This window comes from Vanellus vanellus, assembly GCF_965231255.1.
Source record: "Vanellus vanellus genome assembly, chromosome: 11".
In the NCBI taxonomy this organism is placed as follows: Eukaryota; Metazoa; Chordata; class Aves; order Charadriiformes; family Charadriidae; genus Vanellus; species Vanellus vanellus.
The window spans coordinates 23,446,740-23,467,809 of record NC_138916.1 but is presented as its reverse complement, the minus strand read 5'-3'; the positions used below and the strand labels follow the sequence as shown (position 1 = coordinate 23,467,809).

The window sequence follows — 21,070 nt, the reverse complement described above, 5'->3', positions numbered from 1 at the left end:
AATTCATCCGTGGAAGTTTGGGTTAAATTTCCAGCAGAGGGCAGATACCTGGTTTGGTTTACAGAGCACTGACAGTACCAATTTAACATTTAATTATCGCTGAGAATTGGATCACAAAGGAGATAGGGTGCCCGTGGGTCCAGCGTGTCCAGTGCCTTTGCAAATGGCACGCTACCGGGGAGGACAGGAATTTGTTTACTCCGGGCTGATCCGGCAGCTCCATTGTCCTGACCTTCCTCAACACAATAACTGTAAAGTGATTAATGAAGTTCGAATAGGAGCTTTGGTTACACCAAAAGACAACCGTACACCTCTGTAGTGTTTTAATTAACAGCTAACACTTCAAATTAGTCTGTAGTTGCTACAGTAATTACCCGTTCCAATGAGTGTGTAGGGAAAACGTTTTTGTTAGATATTATGTAGAACTCTAAGATGGAATTGATCATTTTGGTTGCAGTCAGCACAGCTAAAGCCCGAACATTTAGTACCTTCACACGGCTTCAGAAGGATGCGCTAAAAAAAAAATCCCACAGAATACTGCGCACAGCACGAAGAAAAACATACTTTTTGTGCATACTGCACCCGTCAGTAAGTCTGGGGATGTCTTTGAGAAGATTAAACTAATATTCATACGCTGTAAGTGACGTGAAGCCTCATCTCAAGGGTCAACTCTCAGAGGTTTCAGTGTCGCCTCCAAAAGTAAGTAAACAATCATTGTAGAACCACATCATTAGACAAAGCCAAGAGGCAAAACGCAAAAGGTTCCCCAGCAACGCTCTACATTTCAGTGAACACACACTTCAAAATCTTCCAGGATGGGAGGCAAACGATGTCGCCTAATAAACAGTTACAACAACAACAACTCTTGGCGCTAGGAAGCATTTGAGCAGTGCCTAACAGTAAAGACAAGTGGATGTTAAAGACGAGTGAAAACAGTTGCTAAATAGCTGCTGAAGTACTTAAAGACAAATGTAAAGAGCTGAAATTAAATGCATTGATATGCAAAATATTCGAAGAAAATGCTGTTTTGAGTTTCACTCCTTGCAGAAATGGGAAAAAAAGCTCTGGGAAAAAAAGTTCATTTTTCTGCTCTTTTTTGTTGGGGTTTGGTTCTGGTTTTGGTTTGCTTTTGACCCACTGCAAAAGCAATAACGGATGATCGAGAATAGATGGCTATAAATCATTTATCGTTAAGGAGAAATCGAAGAGACATAGAGAGCCAACCTCTGCAATGATAAGTTTAAAAAGTCATTTTGAACACTTGTGTCAACTATATATATTTTAGTTCCTATGTCCAATACAGATGTGGGACAAACCCTGCACTCGACCAAGTAACCAATTTAATAACCACCAGATGAGGCGAAAGGTGATGAACAGAATATAGAAAGAAGTACACCCCTTAATATCAGCGGTACCTGGTGCAGGGACCAAGTTAAGAGATTGTTGTTGAATTAAAACTAAGTTTTAATAACTCAGACCGATAACTCTCTTGAGAAAATCTTTATCGATTTCACAAAAGAACAAAGAAATCTTCAGAGAGGCTGGAGAAAAGAAAGTACCGACTTCCAGATGTCCTCAGAAAAAATACATCCAGCAACAGAAGCAGCGTGGTAGAAAGCACTGGACGAGGTCCGAGAAAGAGGGGAAAAACAGAGCAAGAAAGCTGGACGCCGGACAGGGAGCAGGTGAGTTTTGGAGGCCCTGCCCTGCCCTGGCCCACCGCGCGAGCGCGAGCGGAGGACGCAGCTGCCATCTCTTTGGGGAGGTTCTCCTAGTGAACACGCACAGTAGGTGAGGCAGAGAGGTTGGCTTAAGGAAAAGGACAGGCAGACTTCAACCACCGTGCGTTTTGAAACATTCTCACTGGGGAAAAGAAATTTAAATGTCTGCCTTCCCATTCCCACTGGAGTTCATTATTCTGAGCCCTCTACATCCACTACAATGAACAGCTAAGCAAGACTGGCACAGTTGTGCCAAATATTTTATTAACCTTGACTATTAACCATATCCCTAGACGTTTAAAGCCCTGAAGGGACCCGTGCAAGCCAAGTCCTTTAGCATAACTTTGTCTCCTCTACTCTGAAAACGGAGAGCGCCCCTCCGGGAGCGCTGCAGAGGCAGCTTGCCCAGCTCCGTGGCAAAAGCTGGGTTATTCGGGGGAATAAGAAAGACGGTGTGAGCAAGCGTGTCGTCCTCTGCTTGAACAAAGCCCTCCAGCTAAGCCGGAAAAAACTTCTGATGGACTGCGGAGAACGGCGCGTGCATCCCTTGTGTTCCAGAAAATAAAAATCAATATCATGGAAAACTAGAATAGGGCTTTGGGGGAACTGCCAACTCCTCAGCATCTCTCCCTCCATATAGAAGATGTGTTTCTACAGGAAAGCAAATTAAAAAAATGAAAGCGTCAAAAGCAGCTGGCTTCTGTTTTAAAAAGAAAAGGAAGAAAAAGGTAACTGTATTTCACGTTGCCTGCTTTGTTCTTCCTGAGGTCTACTGCAAAGAAAACCAGAGGAGAAACATAAGATGCTTTTACTGAATCCTCTTTATGGAATAAACCGTAGCCCATAGTCCTAACATTCAATGCTAAAAAGTTAATACACTGAATATAGTGAGTTTCTACTCAGTTCAGAAGTGAAACAAACAAAACCAACCACACAGAATATGCTCAAGCTTCTTAATAAACAGCTTACATGTCAAACAAAAATTTTCTCCCTCTTGCAACTTGCTAAGACTCACAATTTTATATTCTCCCTGTGAGAAATTTTACCTAAAAGCACAGTGGGGAGCTGCATTACTTGCTGTGATTGTGGTATAATTTCTTCCAGGGCAAGCAAAGAATTAACTTCAGGTTTCAACATGCAGGCACTCAAGAGAAACAGCAATTTTCAATTTGTGTTCTCAATTTTAGTTGTAAAGCATTTGCCCACATACAAGTGATTGAAGAACGGTCACGTCAGAAGCATGGACTTAGTATGCAGAGATCTCTGAGCTTTCTCAAACAGCTTTTCCTAACGTATACGATAACTTTTACTACAAACTAAGTTTACTAGCTTCTGAAAGATCAAAATAAATGCAGCCTCTTCCTACAAACAAAAATTCATTAAAACTATTCTGTCATGCCGCTCGTGCTGCTGCAAAAAAGCACTGAAGAAGCCTGCAGCAGCCTACCATGCAGAAGATCCTGCTTCCCATCTGTTCACTCTGGTCACCAGGATATATTTTTCTATTTTTCCCCCAATAGCCACGGAAACAATTTCTAATCAATAAGATATTCCTTGGCAAGACTAAATGATTCAAGGGAAAGCCATGACCTGTCTGCTATGCCAATGAGTCAGTCCCTTCCCTTCCTAGAAATATAACTAACATCAGCAAATATGCCAAAATGATATACTGACAGTACCGTTACATCGGTGATGTGACTGCAGGATGCAGGGATGCAGTGCTCCCCTCTGCTTGAGGTACCAGAGAAACTTATAGCTAATGCCACAAACTCCGATCTGCTGTAGCTCTACTGGCTCAGACACAGCGTTGGTGTGGCATTCTGCTAAACAGTGCTTTCAGGAGGTGGAAGCGTGGCTGAAAGGGACCTCTGCCCACCATCCAGTCCAACCTCCCTCTTGAAGCTGCTGACCTTCATGTCTGTTTGTCCGCTTGCGTCTGCCCTACTCGCTGTAGCAGCGAATAAGCTCAGCCATAGCTTTGTCCAGCTCTGTGCTGATGGTCCCACGGATGGAGCTCCCCCTGCCTCTCTCATGCCCTGTTACAGTGCTGCACCATCTTACTCGCAAAGAGTTTTCTCCTAATGTCCAATCTGAACTGCCCAAGGTGGCAACCTGAGGCTGCAAAGTGAAAATAAAAGCAAGTATTTCAGGTTCTTTCTCCCAGATACATTTCCTTCTGCTTCGCACCTTGGTATGTACTCATTATACACATCTATTAAAAACATCAAGACATCATTTCACTCAACAAGAATCGCAAATACTGTCGCGTCTCCCCATACCTGTACCAGCTCACCCGGAGCACTGCACTGATGAACCGCAGAGGAAGCCCTCCAGACACCCTCCTCACTCCACGAACAGAATAACGCGTACGAAAAGCCTCTGGGCCCGAGGCAGAGTATTTCCTAACAGAAATGAACGTTCACACAGAAGCCCTAGGTTTCTTATTTGAGTTAAAAACTTAACACAAAAAGCCATGCTTGTAGCAAGCAGCACCTTCAGATGTAAGGGCACTGAGTGAAGTCAAACCGAACGTTTTCCTGCTCTATGAGAAATAACCTAGAGCAAAATGGCTGTGTCAGTGTCGTGCAAGATGAATACTATTCTCTAAGTGTTATGCATTGCAGAATGACACGCCAGTCACCAGCTGCAAACTATATGCAGCAAATCACCCACAGATTTGGTTTGCTGTTAATTTTTCCTCCCCCCCCTCCCTTTTTTTCCTAGTACTGCCACTGTCTGTCGCATTCCTGGAGAGACTCTGGCAATCTAATGATAGAATTGTCACGTACTCAGATGGCCATCTAAAGAAACAGATTCAAATTGTTTCTAGGAAATAAACACTTTGACAGTTGTTGCCTTCTGCAATAGACAAACACATTAGCCTGACTCTCTGGCTGTTAAAACAGGAAATCCAAAGTGCACAGCAGTTGTAAAAAGGAGCTTTTATGGGGACTGTGCTAGTTCAAACAGCAATCTACGCCAACCTCCCCTCTATCTAAAATCCCATTACAGATGCTTGAGTACTGATTGCAAAATGATTTGTCGTTGAACTAGAAAACAAACCAAAAATACTTATATCTAAATTTTAAACTTTTCGAAAGAGCAAAATTGGCACTAGAAGCTGCATAAAGAAAATGCCGAGTAGCAAAATGTCTCACTTAACCCATCTCTGTGGGGAAGAGGCGGTTTTGGCATCCAAGCCTAAGCACAGCAGAACGAATCCCTCACCTCTTTTATGCTGGAACCTACCACTATTTCCATCTGTTACCGCTTATATTAGTCTTACTTCTCCGCTGCAGCCAAACATGCAGGGTCATCCTTTGAAAACTGGATTACAAGTCTCTCTTCTTGTACCCATCCCATTGCAATTCAGTGCCCGTTCCTTAGAGTGACCTGTACAGACAGAAAGGACTAAAGAGGGAGACAGCTTAGCCTTGACGCTGCTTGAGGAGGCTGTGGTGCCACCACCACCAACACTGGGTCACTACCACAGGACCAGCCCAGATGAGATGCAGACACAGTAATGTATTTCAGCTGCTGGCTCTGAACTAGCTGAAAGGATAAAAGACAGCAGAGCAGTCATAAGCTTAGACTGACACGGACAGGCATTATCTGACACAGCGTAGAGCCTGCCAGTACAAAGTAAACCCATCACAATTTTTGGAAGAAATTCGAAGCAACAGAGTAAGCCCCAAAGTACGTCACACCCTACGGCGATGGCAATTTAGATGCTTACATCTCTCCATAAGGACACCTAAAGCTGGATTTTCTGCGTTATCAAACCATTTGTTCACGGGAGACACGTTCAGGACGCTCACAGCATAACAAATATTAAGGAAAACCAGATCTGTACAGTAATAGCCAGTAGTAGAAAAGAGAACTGTATTAAGAAGCAAAAGCTTTCTGGGTATTCACCGCAATACCCAAGAGTTTTCTTCTAATCATGGTTCAGTTTCAAGCAGAAAGCTTGCTCTTCCCCAGGAGCAGGTTGGAAGCAACACCACCATGAGGTTAGTTACACTGCTCAGTCACTACTGGAGCGCACTGAGACACCATCGTGATGAGCAGCACGCTAGAAACTATTTTTGCATTGCTTCTCTGGTCCTGCTCTTTGCCATCATCAAAAGAGCTGCGGTGATGTACAGGGAAGGTGGTTATGCTGGGTACGGCTGGCTAATCCTTATAATGATCAGTGGTTATCTGAGCTGTTAATTTTTACCAGCTTGAATAAGCACTTTCAAAGAATCTGGGGAGAAAAGAAATGGAAAAATCAACGTCAACCTCACCGGTGTTGTCACACCCACTGTTCTTCACAGAGGCATCAAACAGAGATTAAGGAGAGCGTCGGAAACACACCACTGGCAGCACAACGGCAAAGAAGGATTCTTATATAAATACACATTCTTCTGCCCCTTATCATCTCCCATTCAACTCTAGGAGCAAAAGCATTATTTAAAAAAAGCATTCTGTGTGAGGGAAGAGTCAGTGCCTATAAGCTTGGCATAGCTCGGCTGTGGCAAATTCCACCAATTCTCTACTACACGGAGTGTTATTTGTAACCAAGAAACAGATGATGCCGCCCACGTCGGGGCGAGCTGCAAAGCAAGCTGTGCTGTGCTCACGTACCACCTCACTCACTGGTAACACCAACAAACTCAAATTTTCAGTATTACTATTCGTTTAATCTTCCAAGCCATGGGCATACAATGCAAACAAAACAACTTTAATTTAAGAATCATCCAGTTTCTAATTAAACAGCCATAGGCAGCTGGCTGGATACATTTTAATCAGTTTCAATAACCTATTGATTGTATACTGAAGCTTAAAAATTAAAAGTAAAAAGATGACCGGGGAATTGTCCCATCTCAGAACAACAGTAGAACCCTCTGTAAATAACTCCTCTTTTAACCATCAGCTAAATGAACACTTCAATACTGCAGTACAAAGTCTTCTGCAAAATTACTTTAACTAACAAGCAGAAATTTATCAGCTTCAGCCAAAATCAATGCTGAAATCAATTTGAACACTGGTTGTGTCTAAAGGGGCTCATTGGCAATTTAGGGAAATTACACCATGTAAATGCCTGTGCTTTAATTGAACAGTTTCATCAACTAGGCTGTGATTGCTGTCCATTCATTTATTTACTTTCACTGCAGCTACCATTCTGCAAAGGAATGGTTTTTGTCAGACTTGAAGGAGGTACTTTATCTTCATTTTATGCACTTTTGTGCATAACAGATTTTATGAGGCAGGCAAGCGATAGCCGGGGTCAAAAGAAACAAGTGAACAGCAATCACTGGTCAGTCTTGTTTAAACTGCAATGATAATATGCAGAAATTTGGTGGGGTATTTCTAACTTAGTCCAGCTATTATTGTTCCAATGCTTTTCAGTGTGCCTAAAAATAAAACAAGAGAAACAGAAAATGGATGTAGTCTGGGAAAGGAAATAAAGGAAAATGCCTCCACAAGGGCAACACAAGAATGCAGGGAGATGTGATTTTCAGACCTCACATGGCCCCAGATTTGTTTTAACGCCAAAGAAAACACTGAACCTGGCTGTAGTTCCATTGTCCAGAGCTGCACCAAGCCCCAGGCTGGGACAAGCAATGCGTACAAAACACAGCGAGAACCTCCCTTGGGAAGTTCTCCACCAGCGAAGCCGCCTGGGCCACTGGCAGCGCTCCGGGCTGGGAACCCGCAGAGGTGGGCTCCGTACTGCGCCTGGCCCTGCTTCGCTACCTTGGGAAAACCAGTTCCCTCTCTGTCTCTGTCTCCCCTCTGCCGGGTGCAGAGGATGACACCAGCTTCCCTTACAAAGGGCCAAAATAATCTGCGAATGGAAGGATTTTGAAGAAGGGCAAATAATTGTTATGGTATCGCGTACTCATACAGAAAACCAGAAACAAATGAAAGAGAGCAACAGCTCTGCTGAGATTTAGACTGGCTTCCCGCAATATTTTTGCTGCGTGATACTTTTAAACTTTTAAAGAACAAACTGGGACTGCAGAGACCCTCTTGAGGGAGCTCCTTCATGAGAGCAGCAGTGTTCTGCGTCAGAGGCCACGGGAGAAGCCAGGAGGAGCAAACCTCGCTGAGCAAAAGCTCCTCAAGGCAATGACGGACTCTGGCCACCATCACTCCAGTGAACAGAGCTAAACCACCTCCACCTCCCTTACTCTCAAGCACAGCTACGTCTCCTCCAGCTTCCTCACTCCCGATCTGACAACGCTAATGTAGAGGATCTGCAATACACTCGCGAGGCACAGTTTGCAGGCTGCCTTGCAAGAGAGAGCAACTTCCCAGCTGTCTTGCCATGCACTATGTTTAATGTGCTAATGGGGCACCCCAAGGTTGGCTGAGATAGAGAATAAAGAAACAGGCATATGCTGGAATGTACAACTCAAGCGAGCAGCAAAATTGCTCAAGTAAATTGCTCAAACAAATTAAGCTTCTGCATTTATCCGTATTTTCCCTAGCTATACAATTCTTCTGGGCGGTACATCATCACCAGCCTCTTCTCTCCCAATTACTCAACTTAAAGTGAAACCGTCTGGTTTAACAGCGTTTTGCAAAGATGATAACCGATTCTCCCTCTCCTTCCCTCTCTCCCAGATACTAGGCAACTTCGCAAATTAATTACGGCATCATTGGGACTTTATGTTTATCTCGGGATACAGAGCGTTATAGCTTGCTGCTGCTGAAGACTCCTCTAACAGAATGCAAAGATTTACAAACCATACACAACACACACTTAAGAAACATCCCAGGCACACAGAAGACTATACCATCCCCTAAACAGAGTTCCTTGAACATCTCGCTTCTCATTAGCTACAACTGCAAAGCAAAAATGAGAAAACATGAAATAAGAGAAAAATATTCTTTTTGCTTGTATGTAAATGAAGGAAATAGTGATAATTTAGATATGCCATGTGAGAGAGATTTCACAAAGTAATTATTTGCTAGAGATAAATACCTCTACTTTGGGATATTTAGGTTCAAAATACACACAACTAAGGATTTTAGGTCTAAATTATTTAATGTAGCTACTCCTGAGACTGGCTGGCAGAGGGTATACATGGCATTACGAACCAAAACGTTAACCTTCTTTCACTGAAGTAAAAAGGAGCAGTTTTACCAAAACAGTCTCTCAGAGCTCTGCAGCCAGTGACGGAGCTAAAAGATGCAGCACAGAGGCACAAACTTTAAATATCTTTTGGACCTACCAGTGAATTTTTAAAAAAAAAAAAATCCAATCCCAGCTAATGAGGCAAACTACCCACAACTGGCAAACAGAAGAGAAAGAGACTGGGGTACTTTCAGTGTGTGTTAAAGCGGATTTTAACACTTACTGGAGAGTCTTTACTCAAGACATTGAGTAAATGCTGCCCACTATGCACCAGTGGAAGAATTCTTCCTTTCTTATTGTTTGTATATTCAAAGACACTTTTTGAATTTACAGTTTGGGATTATTTATACGATCTCACTTTTTTTTTAAAAAATAGAAGCAACCAGAAAGCAAGAATAATTAACTGGTTTTGCCATATCTAACTCTATCATTGCTATCATTCCTTAATTAAGAAAATAGCGTATCAAAAGGTAGGGGAAAAATAGGATGTCAAACAACTATAAAATCCCTTCTTTTTAGAACAGGAAAAACATTTAGATTCAGCAAGTTCTCACTAGAAATATTGCTATAAAGTATTGATTTTTTACCCGACTCAATTGACTGAAAAGTTGTTTGTATAGCAATATTGGCCAAACCAATATACTGGAACAATTTTGCTACACACAGTAATCAAGTGTATTTCTAAAGTATAATTATACTGTCATAAAAATAAAGCCAAGATACCTCTTCTCCAAGCAATAAAACAGTTGCAGCTGTAAAGAACCCAAATAAATGAAATACATTTTCTAACTAAACATAGCGTCTTCCGAAGAGAACAAAACCACCTCCCCTCTCCCCCCTTAAGCCAAGGTTAGCATGAAAAGTGATCAATACTTCAATCTCAATAAACTATTTCAATAGTAGTTAATTCACATGGAAAGAGAGGCTGAAAATTTTTGCTCAGCGACCTGCGACACGCTATCTTGTTTGCCGAATGCTGATAATATATCATTGCCATAATGGATATGACTTAGTATAAAGAGCTAGAAAGAAAGAAAAGGAGATACCGCGCAGACACGCTCGTTCTTTACGTTCAGATCAATACTACACACAGCCTCTTCTGAAACAAACCGACAGCACGGAATGCTGGAAGAGGAAAACAGCCAAACGTTTGCAATTAATTTTATTTGACAAACGCTCATTGATTTACTGGAATAAAATATATGTGGGCTGCTATCTATGACTAGCGCAATCCAGCTACCTGTAAGTATTCCATTTCACAATTTCTTATTGGCTTGTGTAGTGCAGATGCTCCTTTGGCGAGGGAGAACAGGCTCCCTTTTACGAAGGGGTGATTGTTCCAAGGTAGGAAGGTCTGTCTGTGCTTTGTCCGAAGCACATCACCACGGTGCGTAACCGCCAACTCCCTGCAACAACGGCAACCAGCAGCTCTTCAGGGATGAGAGAGTGGAGTGGTACAACTCTTCAATCCAAGGCAGAGAGAAAACAAATTCAGGAACATCTAAGAGGAACACATAGCTTCGAAGCCAGTTTGGGGAGAAAACTGTATTTCATATTTATATCCCGCTATTGTTTGCATTGCAAAGAAAGTCAAACTTCAGGAATGTGTAAAACATCCCCACGTAAAAATGGTGTGCATTCCCTGGACCACTGCAGAGTGATACCCGCACTGGACAAAATACTGTGAAGTCACTGCAGCTGCTAATTTAAAATATGAACACAATAAAAAGGAAAAAGAAAAGTAGAAATATTTCCCCGATACAAAAGAGGGCTCGTGATTTTACAGGTAAAATTTTTTACTTCCCCAAGTCGCAGGCAAATGCAACACTCAACCGCTTAAGGAAGCGGATCACAGCATCAACCCACACAATGCAGTAAGTCAATGCGGAAGTGCCAGAAGTATTACGCATTCTCTCCTGCGCTATTATCCCGCTGCGTCTTGAGTGTTCACATCGCAGTTCCTTCATCGCGCCTGCAGACTCTTACTAAGGTAGTATTCACCACAAGAGAAAAATACGTTTGTGAAAATATTAAACAAAAAGCAGGCATGTAACTATACTACCTTTCAGAAATACAAAAAGAAGTCCAAAAGTGCCAGTTTGGCTTTACATAGCTTTTTATCCAAATTTCCTGTATGAATTTTACCAAATGTGAAATACATACCACGCATGTGGCAACATTATAAAAGAGAGGTATTTTTATACCACGTTCTGCACCTAAAGGCACTGTACCATTGTATGCACTAAGCACACGCAGCAAACGTGGCGTAGAGCTGTTCTGTGCGAGTAGGGCAGACGCAAGCGGACAAACAGACATGAAGGTCAGCAGACCCTCAGTGCAAAAACGGTAGCAAAGCACACGTTCACTTGCCGTGGTTTACATTCCTTAGACTTTGGCCACTATTAGAGACAGGATGAAGGGGAGAGACTTTTGGTACAACCTGGGATGGCCATTCACGATTTCGCGTTGCTAGCTCCTTATTTCAGCTACTTGTCTAAAGGAAATGACCCAGAACTGGGTATCAATGACACATGTGGGTTCCCTCAATTTGTGGGATATTCCTTGTCCCTAACTGTGCCTCAAGTGCCTTCCACAGGGACCAGAGCACGTGGCTTTCCTTCGCCATGCTTCTTGCACCTACATCTACTCTCGGAGTCTCCATCAGTACACCGGGAAGGGAAGCAACCTTCACTAAATCAGAAAACATCAAGAAGTCACTGACCGAGCTGTAAAGTTCAACACACTCTCTCAAATCCTTATTATTATAAAGTAAGAAGCCAACGCTGTTTCTGCAAGTTTCTTGGTCTAGAAATATCTTTTTACAAGTGAACCTCAATGAGATTTCTGAACTACGTTCTATTTATAAAGCTAACCTGATTTCTGAAGAGTCCATTCAAAGACGGGATTTGTTCCTTTAAGGTTTGGGAAGTCCATTTTCATGAAACTTTCTGCAAGGAGAGTCGTTTTGCAATGTTGGCAGCCAATTAGAAACTAAACTAAATGCACCGTAGCTTTTAAAACATTTTAAAAAAATGTTAATATCAAAGTTAAAATGTCTAAGGTATAAACAAAATCATAATGGGATGCTGGGTTACTGTATATGGTAAATAGCTCTCTGGAGGAAACCTTTATTACTCCCTCAGGGCTTTCTTACAAAGTATGGATTTCTTAATTCCTACTGGAATATTTTTCATACACCACTGCAGACTATTAAGTACCAGATATTACATTATGTAGTTTAAACTTTGCACTATGCATGAGAAAGACTTTCCTGTCGAGAAAACTATATCTCTGCTATTATAATCTTTACAATATTAAAATTAATACTGGCTGCAGGGTATAAGCTTCACTACCAAAATTTGGGGGAGTTTATCATTTAATATATTCATCAGCTTGTGCGTGAAGCTGCTCGTAAGGGAGGGGAGTCACTGCAACAGTGAAAGGGGTATTTACTAATTTTGAATCGCTAGAGAAAGGCAAAGCAATGGTGTCATCGCGTCCCACCGGTGGCATGCTCAGTCCTGGGCCAGCAAAGGGCGTGGTGAGCCAGCAAGAATAATGGCATTGCAAATACCGAAGGCAATTCATTACGCTTCAGGACATCTCAAGTTCCACTTGTGAACCATTAACTTGTTACCCAGGAGGGATTCAAAGCTAAGTCTTAAAAAGATAATAAAAATGCACCAACCCCACGGCACCTGAGAGCAGATACCTTGTAAAATTGTAAACAGAATTCTTAAAAAGTTTATATTAAGAATTTATTTTATAATCTTTTCTGCATAGCAGCAATGGCCCACCTACATCTCCATACAAATATGAAGGGTAAAAAAAAAAAAAAAAAAAAAAAAAAGAGCGCTCTTAAATTTTATTTTCAAAAATTTTAAGTGAAATTCAACACTCACTTGTAGACCGTGCCTCCATTGCCATGACCGAGGATGTCTCGATACTGTATGTCTTGTTCATTCATCTCCACAAGAAAGAAAGAAAAACAAAAGAGATGTCATGCTGTGGATGGAAATGTCAAGGAAAAGCAACTCTAGGCCATAAACAACAAGCAGTCTGGGTCATTTCAAGTTCAGCTGCAAGAACGAGAAGATCAATACAACATTTGCTGTCCAATTTATAAAAGACGATACCAAGGGACAAAGTGATGGAAAGTTTAATGACAATTTGTTTGCCTGGGTCATTTCATTAAAGTTTGATAAAAGGTGTCAAAATGGAATGATATAATATAGCTCAAGAGGGTCAGGTCACAGATACTGATAGGAAAAGGGTCTCCAGAACAGCACATAACCAAAGCCAAAGTTGGAGGTGAATGGAAACAATCCAACAGAAAACTGTCATCTTAACTATGGCTAGAAAAGTTTCTGATTTATTCTGGAATCAGCATAGTTGATACTAATTAAGTGACAGTTCTGTCAGCGGAACTGCTTCATAGTGCTCCATTTATATACCTTTAACTAAAGCAAATCTTTGGAAATAAATAGTCTTGAATTGCTATCCAATAAAAATAATTTTCCCTGAAATGCACAACTAACTTTGCTTGCCTCAATCTTTCTGTTCACTCTCCAGATACAACGATATCCTCAGATATTTAAGCTGAAGCCTGAACAGCACTGCACATCATTGCAAATGCGGGAATTTGGAAAAAGCTCATACGGCTTTTATAAAAGCTTATTATATTGCTGAATGAGCAATTCAAATGTAAAACTACAGTTCCTCCTTCTCCTGCACAGATACAGTTATACTGATTTTCCACCTAAACCACCTATTGAAAAAAAAATAATATCACTAAACACATTTTTGCAATGCACGCGTATACTTGAAAATTAGTATTTTAATCAGAAGCAATGCTAGGCTGTATGCATTTTCTATTCCAAAAAGATGTCCCATTGTCTGATCCCCGCAAGTAGTAAACGATTGGGCAAATCCCATTTTTCAAAGATATTTTCCTAGGAAACATTAATTCGTTTCCAGCAGCTATTTCTACCATTTCACATGAGTTGGCATGGCGCTTGAAGACTGTCATATTTGTGTGTTAAAGGCATCAAAAAACCCCCCTAATGATACGTCTGGCCTGCTATCGCTGATGTGATTAGCGATCACGTAAGCTTCAAATTAGCCATTTCCAGTACCTCGAGCAGCACGCGGAGAGCCGCGCAGAGCTGGCCATAAGCCAACTATCTGTATTTATCCAACTTCTGAGATGGCTTTTAAAATTCAGCAGGGACACGTGCCCTTCAGTTACTAAGCCCCGTTTAAGCATCCCCTTTCGTAGGGTGACAGCGGAGATAAGAGGAACTTTGCCCCTGGCTTCAACTGGAACAAGTATGTGACGGTAAGAAGCTGCGATGCCCTAAAGAGTCAATACTCAGCGTGTCTTACCAGAACGCCGAATATTTCATGGATTTAAAATAATACATTTTAAGGACAGAAATTATGAACTCCAAAATTTGTGTTCTTGCCTTTCACTATGTGAATAAAAAGCCTGCTTGTTTCTCACAGGAAATACCACGCGTTTCTTCCAGTGAGGTTGAAATCTCCGAGTTCTGAGAAAAATTCTGAGGAAAAAAAATTCAGGGGGGGGGGGTGGGGTGGGGGTGGGGGATAAAAAGACAAGAAATACCTCAAAGCAGAAGTTGACTCTACGTTATTAGCAATTTGTAGTTAAACCTGGGGCAGATATCTTAAGGAGGTATGAAATGGCCCATTCAAGTATCAAGGTTTATGATGAAAATGAAAATTTATTTTATTACTGAAAACTATCTTGCTTATTGCATCGATCAGAAAATGCAAATAAAGAGGGGGGAAAAGACACCTCATAAGGAACAATAATTCATGAACAGGTTTAAAAATACGCAAAGAATCTATATATAATATAGAATATATAATATATATATAATATAGAATATATAATATATATATAATATAGAATATATAATATATATATAATATATAATATATATATAATATAGAATATATAATCTATCTGCACTGAAAATACTTTCGCTCAGACTCATTAATTTAAAGCACACACTGTGTTTAAGGAGTTCTGCTCTTCTAAGCTGGAGAACTTTAATTCTCCAGTCTTTGAGGTAACAAAAAACATCTCTTTCCCATATTCCCAGCAACGTTCTTTTAAACAAAACTCTTAAGAGAAATCAAATGAATGCACAAAGTCATGAACATACTTGTATCTTTGCTTCTTGGGGGTAAAAAGAAGAATTTTTTGTAGTTACACAAGTTATAAGCAACAAATTGAGCAGCACCAGAGACATAAAGCCTATTATCTTTTCTCCTGCTTTTTGCTAACTGGTAGAGGAGAGTGTTGTCTTCATGCCATTCCCTAGAAGCCGGCGACAGGACTGCGCTGCTGCGCTGCTCGTGCCCGCCGCCAGCCCAGCACCAGTCCTCGTCTCCCTGCACAAAGAGCACCCAGAAACCCGGGGTGAAGTGGGAAGAGCAGGGTGGAGCGAGTATCTGCCAGCAACGGATAGAGAGATAAAGTGTGATTTAGTGGCTCAAATAAAGGTGCCAAAAATGTGTGGTGATTTATTTATTTTACTGGGAAAACTGGATTCTCAATCATAAAATGATAACATAATAACAATGAACTCGACAGTAAGGACTGGAATATTAAACCTGCAAAACCAATTTTGATTGGATGCCAATATTAACAGAATTAATGAATAAGCGAAACAGACTTCAATTACGGATCAGCAAACAAAACATCTCTTGCTGATACCCGCTGCTTTTGAAAGAAATCAGTGTCTATCTCTTGTAAATCATTAAAACCAAAATGCTCAATTAATCCTTATTTTATATGTAGAGGCCTGACAGAGGCAAAGTCCTATAGCCATACCTTCGCTTTACGAATCGAAGCAATAATGGTTTCAGAAAGCAGTCACACTCTATGAGCAGACAATTGAAGAGATTTAGTAAATCCCACTTTATAGAGCAGAGACTAATCGGAAAACACAAGCCAGTCAAATGTTTCTTATGAACTGTTGACACTATATCAATGCTGAATCAATTGGTGGCATTTACTCTGAGTGACAGAAAAGAAATAAATATTTATATCGCATCACCTATATCAATGAACCTAGGCAGAAAGCTATTTCTAACCTGTCAATATTTGATTATGTTGAAGAATCATGTCCCCTTCTTTTAATGATTAATATGAATTCCTTATTAAACCTAAATGGAAACTACTAGAGGAATATCATTATGAATGCCTGAAAGCATAAACTGCCAAAAAAATAATAAAAAATAATAACCCAAGCCATATTTAAGTAATGATAAGTGTGACTTAATCCCCCAAAAGGGGGAAAAGTTAAAGTTACAACTAGAAACCTATTTCCAGTTACGGATCTGTGACCAAATTTTGCAGAACAGAATGTAGCAATAACAAACAGCATTTTCTCTCGACAGAAAGCAGTGCAATTCCTATCAGCCTAGGGTGAATAAAAGGTAGGATTAAAACTTATTTTGAATTTTCTCTTTTTTTTAAATGGGTTTTAAGTAACATTTTTAATATCATAATAAGAATTTTGGTTTCTTTATCCCTTTCTAAAATTCTACTACATAGGAGAGAAATCTGTAACAATCTATAGCAGGGGGCACAAAATACTAATTTCTGTTACTTAGAACAAATAAAGTGCCAAATGCAGCTTATGGACTCAATCACAAAAAGATGGGCTACTCACGTTCAGTAAGTCTACTTTTAAAAAAAATTAGTAATATCGGAGTAATTATCAGTTTCATTTTAAAAGTTCAGAAGCATGCTGCTGGTACTTACACAATTTTAAGTTATCCAAAGAAATACACTGTTCAGCTCTAATTTTGAAGCATTAACAAATCTACCTGGCAGGAATCTGCGAATATTAAACTGGGCCTGCACGTAAGGAATGCTGACAAGCTTAAAAATACATTTCCAAGCTGTATTCAAAGGATTCAGTGCCAAATAGGCAAGGCTGCAATACTGGGCTGTTCAACTCACGTTTTAGAGGGGCACTCTCATCTATTAGACCACAACGTTACAGGTGATACTGAAGGACAAGCATGAAGACCAGCCTTTATCTTCTTGACACGCTCAACTACAACTACTTGATTCATGAAATGCCAATGAGGCTTGGAGAGGTCATTGTGTGAAGGCACTGAATACGCATCTGAGATAATTAAGATTTCAGCCTTCGAAACATGGAGGGGAAGTGAACAGCAGTTAAGAAAATCAATAAGAGTCTTTTATTTGCAGTGACACAGATGTCTCAGTCAATAGAGCCTAATAGGCAAGCTTGATCGCAATGGACAGGTGCCTGCCTCCAAGGCTATCAAAAGGCTTTCACTATGACAAACATTAAAACATATTTATGTTGCTGCTGAAGAATCCGGGATTCTTTTAAGGTAGTTTAATTTAACGGTGTATATTTAATGTCATTACACTACTGCAAGCCTGCCTGTAGGTTCAGCTCAAAATGGGTAAGAAATGATTGCTCCGTATGTCCAGGACATCCACTTGTCCATCAATTGTTCCATTAAACCTTTCACTTCTGGGTGCCAGAATCTGAATGCCTGGAACAGGAAGAGAAAGTAACACGGCAGCTTTCTACAACTTTGGGGTTGTGGGGGTTTTTTTGGTTTAGTTTGTTGGGTTTTGGTTTGGTTTGGGTTTTTTTTTTGTTGTGTTTCTTTTTTTTTTTTTTTTTTTTTAAGAAGCTGAACATAAGGAGATTCCAAATAGTACAGAGCAGTTCCTTGCAAGAACCTGCTAAATATTTAAGTATCTACTGCTCTAAAAAATACGAAGGTCATTCTAACTGAGCAGTTGACTTAGTTATTCAAAATTGATTAACTTTCTTCCCTGAAATTGTGGCAGCAGCGCAACATGTGTGAGGTACTTCAATCTATTCGAAGCTAAATCTGATTAGCACATTTTGAGAAATGGGAAGCAAATTGCTATGCCAATCAAAGTAAATCGGGACACATAGCTCATTCATATCATGAAGGTTTTCATGGTCCCTCCAGTTCTGTATTAAAAGAACACATTACAACTAAATGAGCAGTAAGCATCTCTCCACCTATTTGCGGCATGCCAATCACCGCAGTATTAGGCAGTAACAAGACGTGCGTGTAGCTAAGACTCAATTCAGCGCACCTACCTGGCCATTTGCAAGTATCTTCTTCAGCTCCGCAGAAGACTTTTTTAAGCTGAAAAAATAAGAGGCAATTATTTTTAACGACTGTGCCATTTCACTCTATAAACCAAAGTGAAACCATAAGAAACAACACGCCAGCAAGTCAAGTTCACGGTTGCATATTCTGAATAGATTTAACTTTAGCAATGCTGACTGATGTGCAGTATAGCTCCTCCTCAAACTGCAGGCAGCAGAAATGGAGAAGCAATGAATGTTTAAGAAAATCAATACATTTTTCACCTTTACAAACTAGTTTTTTTTAGATACCTGACTATACTACCCTTTGAGATACAACCTATTGTTTGTCAGCTCAAAGAAAAACAAAAAAGAGATACCCTCACACACCAGGCATTTCAAAAAACAGGAAAATAAGGTTCACATTTAGTTTTCAGGTGCCTTATCTTGGTTTAAAACCCCTTAAGGTGTTATCCCTCAACAATCTCTATAGATCTGCAGCAGAAGGGTGCGCTGTCAACGATGCCCCACTACCTCAACTGACCACAGGTCGGAGCATGGTGAGCAGGTGAGTACAACTCCTGATTTAGGCATCTCGGGGACATGCTTAAATCGAAGGGAATGAGTCCAGACTGCCACGCGCATCCATCCCAGGTCAACTCGCTGCTGCAGTCCCTGTGCTTCTTCAGGAGAACCCACTACTGTGTCAGTAGTCTTACATTAGGCCAAAAGACCCATGTTATTTTTTTCTAGTAAGGGAACTTGAGCAAACCACAACTATCAGCTTGGCATGTTTTGCCGGTAAAACTATGAATGGCTTTAAACTACTTTCACCCACTCGCAAAATATGGCTGCACCTCCTTTCCTGACAAACTCTGGTCCTTGTACGTTCAACACAACAAACTGCCTGGGTAGAAGTACATCTGCAAAACTTAATCTCAGAGTGACATTCTGCTCTTATTACTGAAGTTAAAAAAAAAAAAAAAAAAAAAAAAAGTACAAAATAATATATTCTTGAAAGGCACGTGCACGTGTCTTGATCACAGATCATTATTAACAAGAACAGTGAAAACACAGATTTCCTATTTGGTAGCTTTGTTCTTTAATAGGCCTCTTGTTCCCAAGACTACTTTAAAGAAAAATTAAGTTTTCCAAGGAAACATAAGTTGATCTTGTCATCTTTCATGACTAACAATTTGTGAACATGAAACAAAGAGAGACTTTCAATTACTTCAAAAACAAAACTCATAGTGCAGAAGGTTTCGGAAAAGGAATGGCAATTAACCACCAAATAAGGTGACAAGAATCTTCTAGAAGCCTCATTTTCAATGCACTTTAAGAACAAGCTCAAAGTACAGGAAGTACTGAAAGCCAAAGCACAACAGCGAGAGAAAGCAGCTTTTTTTAGTTCAGCGGTACGATAGATGGGGAGGAGGACTGCAGTTCATAAAGACGTTCAGATTAATTTTCCTTAAAGAGTCTCGGATAGGATCTTCCCCATTGCACACACAGCAAATCCTCCCCAAGGCACGGGGGCAAACTTTGCCAGAGGAGACCGACACAGGGTATTGGCTTTCTTTTTTTAACTCTACAATTAGCAAAACCACTAAAGGGAAAAATCAAAACTGGTTTTAGTGGTACTTGAACGGTGCTACCCACTGTATCGCAGCTGCAGCACCGCTGCCAGCGACGTGGGGTGGCATCCTCCTCGTCGAGGGGTAACCACATCCCATCACTCCCTCCACGCAGAGATGGGGTTTGCGGGGCAGTCCCACCACTGCAGCCGTGTCTGCCGGAACGCGTACCGACACTTCACCGACTGAACACGCTTAATGCAGTATGACTGTGCCTTTGATCATGTTCATCTCTGTCAATTTTTTTCAAAATGCTCTCGGAGAGAAAAGGGAGCAGCATGCTGATGCACGGATAAATGTAATATTATACGCTTATTAGAATAATAGAATAATTTAGGTTGAAAGGGACCTCTAGAGATTTCTATTCCCACATTTCAAATATGCTCTTATATGAAGAAGATAGAGCCAGACTTTCCTTACTTCCTTTTAAGAACACACAAGGGGGTTTTGTGGATTTTTTGTTTGTTTGCTTTAACGTCAGTATTGAGTATAATGACTTCCCATAACAGTTCATATAGTGAAAGGGAGTTTATGCTCCAGTATTTAAAAACAGATCTCTAGGAAAAAAAGAGAAAGAGTTCTTTTGCTTTTTAAGATCTTAATATGGGTTTTGAAATTAGGACTGGAATCTAAAAAAAAAAAAAAAAAGATAAGCGAGACAGACTCCAAAACTTTGCTGAAACTGTATGAAACAGGGCACCTAACCTGTTCAGATTTTTCAAAAATTCTTTCCCATAATAATAAACTTACAGAATTGGGTACCAAATTTTGAAATCAAATAATCCTGGAATGACATAAGCAACGAAGACCTGAACATGCAGATCTTGCGATAGACAGTGATTATCAGATCAACTAAAACAAATTAGCTTACCCTTAAAGAGTATTTCAATGCTTTATAAAGGACAAAGCCACCTGAAATACCCAGCAAAGACTTATTTTTTTCAGCAGAAAATACTTCTCCTGAAGAACCAGCAGCACGAGTCTAACAAGATCCATGGCTCAAGGTAATTTCGTCTTCCCCACTTCACTCCCGCACGCCCAGCAGTCATATTGAAAAAGTTATCCAACACCAAGCTTACCGTTGGTAACTACCACACACAAGGTTCCATTTTGTTTTAATGAAAGAAAACAAACCAAAACATATGCTCCCGTTCTTGACTCTTACCTATTGCTTGGAAGGGAATCCGAGACTGCCGAACTGCTATTATTAGCAGACCCTGCTCGCGTATTTACCTGCAGGCAGGGAAAGGATCTTTATCAGTCGTTTGTGTTCAGAGGACACTATTCTAATTAACCTGTAATTTGCCACGAATTTCTCATTTCACTATGAAGGTTAATTAGCTTGTTGCTAGGCATGCCGATGGTTGAGGTCTCGCCTGTATGTAGGTTAGCAGGCTATATAATTCACGGACTACAATATATACTAACTTCACATCTTAA

General features: G+C 40.5%; 1 protein-coding gene across 1 annotated transcript in view; it reads right to left on the bottom strand.

Annotated features, from left to right (window-relative positions):
- MAP2K5 (mitogen-activated protein kinase kinase 5) overlaps positions 1-21,070 on the bottom strand; it is a 141,768-nt gene that overhangs the window by 97,566 nt on the left and 23,132 nt on the right. Inside the window, exons 6-8 of the mRNA XM_082488770.1 lie at positions 20,796-20,863; positions 18,006-18,054; positions 12,750-12,814 (exon numbers count right to left, since the gene is read on the bottom strand). Coding sequence (XP_082344896.1) covers positions 12,750-12,814; positions 18,006-18,054; positions 20,796-20,863 — 182 coding nt within the window. The remainder of the gene's footprint in view (positions 1-12,749; positions 12,815-18,005; positions 18,055-20,795; positions 20,864-21,070) is intronic.